Raw genomic sequence first — 7,394 nt, 5'->3', positions numbered from 1 at the left:
CTAAAATTAGCATTTTTATCAGGCTCCTATGCTTAGGTTCAGACATTTTACATTAATGGCAATGTATAGGTCCTTTTCTATGCCATTAAAGTGAAAGAACTGAACATAAATATAGGAGATTTATAAAAATGGTCATTTTAGACGAAAATTTCAGATGGCACTTAGAGGCTTTTGCATCTGAACTCTTCAAATATATAACTATTTTAAGCTCACTCTCTCTTGCTCCCTCATTATATTATACATACATAATTCTTTTTAAGCTCACACTCTCCCTACATGTGTATAATCACACATGGAGAAAAAAAGATACACACTTCATTATTTCCAAGCTATACATATTTTATATTTTTACATATTTAGTAGATGTAGATATCTAGAGAGATAGACAGATGTAGTAGTGCTAGTGTGGTATTCCAAACACAGCCTGTGTGTGTGCATTTATGCATGTTTAAGAGAATAGTTTTGTCTGAACTTTCACACAGTGCTGTGGCCTGTCAATACAGGGGCAGCTGGTGTGTGAGATGAAAAATTCAGTGTGGGTCATCTGGGAGACAGGAACTCACACACACACACACACACACACACACACCTGGCAGGCAGCAGTGGGTCGTGGGTTCTGTGTCTGTGTGTGAAAGAGCTCTGAAAATTTAATGAGGAGCATCAATTAATGACCTGCTATCTGTGACCCCATTTCCTTTCCATTGCATTTTTGGGATTTTCTCTTTTCGCTGGATTCCCAGGAGTCCGTCACTCTGACTGTGTTTTGTACCTAGATTTGTCAAGTTCTTTAAACATGTGACTACATCCAGTGGCGTCGCTAGGTTTGCTGGGCCACCTGTACTCAGTCCCACTTTTTCCCCCCCCTTACTACGACATCAAATACACGTTCAACTGACAATTTTACCTGATGTGTAAGAATTCATCTGATAAATCTTAGTAAAAAAAAAGCTCTACTTCACAAAACTTCATCAAAACCTGTGAAAAGCAGGAAACTGCTCATTTTGAATGAGTTCTACGTGGTTCTACAGAGGAACAGGTCAGTGTCCGGCTGATTGTCAGAGCTTGAAGGTCTTCACAGCGAATCAAGAGACTTCTTGCCTCTGGATGCACCAATGAGCTGTCAGATTTGGCGGGACCACTGTGACCTCAAAGAAAAGGCACTCTGGGAGTCTGTGTACAACTTGCACACAAATAAACATTTGTATCTGTGAGCCTTTTGCCTCTTTGAAAAATCTTTTGCTTCTTTTATCTCATGACAAAAACGGGCGTGTTTTCTCAGGTGTGTGTATGCGGCTGAGCCGGACAACCTGCGAAGGGGAAGGTGGGACGTCCTGTCTGTGGGGTCCTTTGGAATCCTGGGATTCGTAGTCCAATCGAATTGACGGGGCTCTTCCTTTCATTTCCTGTTCCCTGCGTCTCTGTTCCTGTCGCAGGAGCTCCTGGGCCTCCAGGAGGACACGTGCATTGTAGCCACCACCCACTGAGGAAGCGCTGGATCCTGGGGGAGCGGAGAGGCCATTCCTGCAGCCAGGACGAGGAACGGTGCGCGGGACAGCACGAGGTCCCTGGTAGCTGGAGTAACGGCCGCTGTCTTTAGCTGCCTGGAAACCGTCTCCGGCCGGACACTTCCTCTCCCACTCGCTCTCTGAGGCCGGGGTGGGCGTCTTACGAGGGTGGCTACACACAGGGAGAAATGGGCAAGGTGAGAGGCTGTGTGTGCACATGTTCTTAAAGACATTAATAGTTTATTCCTACTGAAACAGGAAGTAGGGCCGGGACATAGATTTTTATTTTTTGACAGTATCTTCTAGTTTACATCACAGTCCATCAAAACCACACTTGTCAGCTTTCAAAATGGATCAAATCCAGCCAATTCCTTTATTTATTAAGAAGAGGAATTTTATTGGATGAAATTTTATTTATTTACTCATTTATTTTTTCCCTATTTTGCTTAAAGAGAAAAGTTGTTCAAACTGAATTATTTTATCCTAATATTAAAATATACACTACTATTCAAAAGTTTTTTTTTTTCATTATTTTCGAAAGAAGTCTCTTATGCTCACTATGACTGCATTCATTTGATCAAAATACAGTAAAAATTATCTTTTTATTTATACAAATATTGTGAAACATTAATACAATTTAAAATAACAGCTTTCTATTTTAATATATTTTAAAATGCAAGTTATTCCTGTAAATGCATTTAATTGTTTCTTTTTTATTTGCATTTAATTGTTCAATTTAATTTTAGTTAGTTTTAGAAATGTTTTTTGTCATTTGTATTAGCTTTTGGTTCTTTTATAATAAATCTATGTAGTTCTATTAATTTTTATTTCAGTTTTAGTGATTTTAGTACTTCAAATTAAGCAAACATTTTTTTTTTCATATTTTATTTTATTTTAGTTAATGTTCACTTTATTTCAAGTAACAATTTTTTTTAAAGGTTTTAGTTTTAAAACTAAGCGCTTCATTGAGTCACATGATTTCAGTTTTAGTGATTTTAGTACTTCAAATTAAGCAAACATTTTTTTTTTCATATTTTCTTTTCTTTTAGTTAATGTTCACTTTATTTCAAGTAACAATTTTTTTAAAGGTTTTAGTTTTAAAACTAAGCGCTTCATTGAGTCACATGATCCCTCAGAAATCATTCTAATATGCTGATTTGGTTCTCAAGAAACATTTCTTATTATTGGTGTTAAAAACAGTTATGCTGCTTGATATTTTTATTGAAACAGTGATACAATTTTTTTTTGTATTCTTTCATGAAAACAACAGAATCTATTTGAAATAGGAATTTTTGTAGCGAATGTCTTTAATGCCACTTTGAATCAATTTAATGCATTTCTTAAAATAAAATCTTACTGACCTCAAAACTTTTGAAAATCATAGTAAATAGACAAACTACAAGCCGAAAAACGTTTTATTTGAATTTGAATTTGATGAGATAGTTTAAGTGTTTTACTCAATAAATAACAGCACCACTGCATTATATTTCACAAACACACGTACCGTGGCAGAGAGCTGTACTGTCTCTGAGCATGTGTGAAAGCATCTCTGGCTTCCTGCCTCTGTAACTGCACCTCCACAGACACTGAATGACGGCCAGATGATGTCTGAGAGCTGCAGTTGGACTGTAACACAAACAGGAGTTATTAACATGTCAAACTAAAGCAATCAGGTAAACGTTGAGTAGAGAGACAAATTTGGAAGAGAGAGAATTTGAGTTCTGGAAAGATCATTATGAACATACAGACACACAAACACTCAAGCTAAGCACTTACCAGGATTCAGAGGTGTTTTTGTGTAGAGGTCTGTGACATTTGTGCAGAAATGTGTTTGAATGTGACATTATTACCAGTCCTATGACCTTTGGTGCATTACTGCTGTTAATGAAACCATTAGAGTAGATTATAACCCATAAAATATTCATGGAGTTAGTTATTACTCTTCATAACAAAATTACAGCTACATTATGGTCCTCAATAATTATTATAAAAATTATTACCCGTCATTCAAATGACCACATCATTAAAAAGACAAGCAATTATTTCAGGAACTATTTATCTCTATATTCTGCTTGATAATAATTCCCAATGCACAATATGCAAATGAAAACAAAAACTTGAGTACAGGTAAATATCTGATTTTTCTGCTTTAAAATTTACATTTACTTAATTAAATTTCAATTAAAAGTATAAAAAAATATCTAAATGTACATACATTAAAAAAATATTTATAATTTTTCACACACATTTTTCATCTCCTGTGGTTCTAGTTTTACTCCTCTAAGATCCAGTGATTTAGAGCGCATTCAAGGTTTGTGTTCATCAGTTTATATGATCCTTGGAAATCAAACCCATGACCTTGGCGTTGCTAGCGACATGCTCTACCAGTTGAGCTAGAAGCATATCTAACATACATTATGGACACAAAGGTGAGGCTGGAATGAGGACACACAGCAGACGTTAGATGAATGTTAGATTAATGTTAGCTGGATGTTAGGTGAATGCTATGAACATTAAGTGAATATCAGTTCATTTTATGGTGAGGGGGATTTGCGGTGGTAACATAATGAAGCACTTCTCTAATGTAATTCATTAAGTAATCACACACACGCATTCACACTTGGTCGGCACAGAACATAAGGGTGTAATTATAAACAATAAAAGACTCATTTAACACCGCCTCTCTCTCTCTCACACACACTGACGGCTTTGTTCCGTACTCAGAACAGTGTAACTGCGGTAAATTGCTCATGACCCATAAGAATCCATTTCTTTTATGGCAGCATTTACATTGAGTTCCCTGCTCTCGTCACGCTCAGTCAAACAGATGAATGCCGTCCCAGGCATGCTCAATCAAGAGCCGATCCACACAGAGAATTCCATTAACTCTAATGAAGGAGAACAGCATGCTGGGATTGATTGACACAGCTTGCCAGCCATGTTGCTGTGGAGACAGAGGTGTTGAAGGATGAAGGATGTGTGGAGCTGGGTCATTTAGTCCAGTTCATTAACACGCACACACACTTCACTGCCTAAAACAACATCAGTGTCACAGGAACGTACCATTTGTTTGCTAAACAGATTATGGCATTAAAGTTCTGATACGAGTTCAGTATCGATATGAGATTTGTAACAGCCGATGATGTTAATGCTGACACACAAACACTCACGAAATATGGTTAGTGATCAGAAAAAAAGTGGATTTTTTTCCATTTATTTATAAAGTTCCATAAAGAAATGACAGACGTGTTTGAAGCACACCTGAACTAGATTTGATTCAGCTACAGAAACAAAACGGACTCAAAACCACCCATCTTTATTCTGTAGCCTTTTGTTTAACAAAAAAGCTTTTTAGGCAGAGTAAAAAAAGGACTTAAGTTTATCATGGGGGGGTTTGGACATTTGAAGACTAGGGAAAATTTGGGGACGAAAAAGGGGAATGAAAAAGACATTTAATACAGTTACATAATCACTACCATTCCAAAACGAAACAACAAAAATAATTCCATACATTAAAGCTGAGTGGAGGAAAAATTTAAAAAGAGAAATTTACATTAAAGAAAATACACATAACACCGTGTGTAACAGTTCATTGAAACTCTCTCCCTGGAAAGATGATTACAAATGAATATGTTAAAAGCAATCCACACAGAAGAGCTTCTGAAACGATCTTTAAGTGCAACTCATTCCTGAGGGATAGTTTACCAAAAAATTTATATTCCGTCATCATTTACTTTTTTCTGTGGAACAAAAAAGAAGGTATTTTAGGAATGCTTGTACTAGGATAGGGAAGCTTAAATAGGGTCCAAGACATTATTTTCATTGTGTGGAAAAAAAAATTATCTGTGTAGAAAAAAAAAAAAAAATCTCAGTCATGCATGTTTGGAACAACACGAGTAAATCATGACCGAATTGTAATTTTTGGGTGAACTATCCCTTTATTAGGACTTTCTGCTTCATTTTATAGGCAAAAGAGGTTTAAATGGACCTAAATCCAGATCATCATATTGAGTTCACACTCAACCCAGATTCGAATGATCTGGATTTGAATTCGATATCTTAAATACTAAACAATTTCAGTCTAAAAACATTGATTTTTTAAACTCAGACACACACACTTTCATCTTGCACACATACATTCAGCCAATCACAGTTCTTGCCTTAATTCGTGATCTGCTGAGGTCATGGCAGCGGTGATATGGTTGAACAGATGAATGGTTGGGTGAACAGTCCAGATGGATGAACACATGGTGATGTTAGCATTGTTAGCGGATAATGTCAGTGTCAGAGGTGACATGCTCCTGCATGCAGTGGTCTCAGGTTAGCAGTTAGCATTAGCCCAGGTCTGGAGGTCGTATACATAACTGCCCCAGTCCTTGGACTTAGTCTTGTCCTTCCTGGGAGCTCCCAGAGACCATGGGGCATACGTCCAGTGATCATGGGTGCACATACACAGCTCACACACTCACCCAGGGCTGCTCCAAGCTGTAGGAGCGGTGGCGATCATCTGGCTCCGCCTCTTCCTGCTGGACCTGCTGGAACTCCTGGCGTAAGCGCTGGATTCGGTCGTGGTTGCTGGGCGTCAGCCTGTTAGGAGCAGGAGGAAGAGGGCACATGATGACACATTAGAACATTACATCCTAATCCCTTTGATCTTATACTCTCCGGAATGACAGGTGTTGGAAGTGCGACCCTGTGTAAAAGGTCACCTAGTTACGCTCCGACACGGCCTCTCCTATGATCCACAAGATCGGATGAGGAAAGCCCTCAGCAGAATTCACCAGACACGGACAAGCGGCAGTTTATATTACAGTATAGACATGCATGTGTGTGCGTGAGAAAGAACCAGACAGATTTCCTCTTATTAAAATTCCATAATCACATGTTGAGTGTTTACGATATGCTGGACCTGCTGGAACTCCTGGCGTAAGCGCTGGATTCGGTCGTGGTTGCTGGGCGTCAGCCTGTTAGGAGCAGGAGGAAGAGGGCACATGATGACACATTAGAACATTACATCCTAATCCCTTTGATCTTATACTCTCCGGAATGACAGGTGTTGGAAGTGCGACCCTGTGTAAAAGGTCACCTAGTTACGCTCCGCTACCTTTATGAGAACAAAGGTCAAGGTGTCACACACGGTGCACAGATGGTCCAGATACCTAAATGGGCAACAAACACGGCCTCTCCTATGCTCCACAAGATCGGATGAGGAAAGCCCTCAGCAGAATTCACCAGACACGGACAAGCGGCAGTTTATATTACAGTATAGACATGCATGTGTGTGTGTGTGTGTGAGAAAGAACCAGACAGATTTCCTCTTATTAAAATTCCATAATCACATGTTGAGTGTTTACGATACAGAAGACAGCAACTGGGGCTTTTTACACATGAGCAGATGTCCAGTTTAAAACACACAGATGCAGTATAAACTTTGTCACAGGAGATGACTCGAGATAATTTAAGAACGCAGACTAATCAGAAAACATGCATGCGATTCTAATATGATATATATATATATATATAGAGAGAGAGAGAGAGAGAGAGAGAGAATTTGTATTTATTACTAGTAATTTTCACTCAGAAATTACTAGTAATTTCATAAATAATTAAAAAGAAACCGTACATAATCATGAAATTTTGAAGTAGAAAGAATAAGACTGAAATAGCATTTTCTTGTTAAATGTGCACCAATAATCTGTTTTATTTACAACTCCTTGTTTTATCTTCCATATTTGTATATTTATTATTTGTATATTATATTATTGTATATACACATATTTATGCTTATGTATATACAGAATATATCTAATTAAAAAATAACTATAACGGCAGATAGATAGATAGATAGATAGATCTTTAATTACACACACACACACATACAGATATATA

General features: G+C 37.6%; 1 protein-coding gene across 4 annotated transcripts in view; it reads right to left on the bottom strand.

Moving 5' to 3' along the window:
* Window positions 1–1,025: 1,025 nt before the first annotated feature.
* Window positions 1,026–7,394, bottom strand: part of LOC107749111 (partitioning defective 3 homolog) — a 45,570-nt gene continuing 39,201 nt past the window's right edge. For all 4 annotated transcript variants that reach the window (XM_016564189.1, XM_016564192.1, XM_016564190.1 and 1 more), the window contains 4 exons: window positions 6,415–6,469; window positions 5,975–6,037; window positions 3,010–3,131; window positions 1,026–1,677 (listed from right to left, as the gene is read on the bottom strand). In XM_016564189.1, the coding sequence (XP_016419675.1) occupies window positions 1,251–1,677; window positions 3,010–3,131; window positions 5,975–6,037; window positions 6,415–6,469 (667 nt within the window). In that variant the 3' untranslated portion in view covers window positions 1,026–1,250. The remainder of the gene's footprint in view (window positions 1,678–3,009; window positions 3,132–5,974; window positions 6,038–6,414; window positions 6,470–7,394) is intronic.

The sequence above is a fragment of the Sinocyclocheilus rhinocerous genome, unplaced genomic scaffold, assembly GCF_001515625.1.
Source record: "Sinocyclocheilus rhinocerous isolate Xijiao unplaced genomic scaffold, SAMN03320098_v1.1 scaffold919, whole genome shotgun sequence".
In the NCBI taxonomy this organism is placed as follows: domain Eukaryota; kingdom Metazoa; phylum Chordata; class Actinopteri; order Cypriniformes; family Cyprinidae; genus Sinocyclocheilus; species Sinocyclocheilus rhinocerous.
Note: the sequence above shows the minus strand (reverse complement) of the source record. Positions and strands in the feature narration are given on the sequence as shown.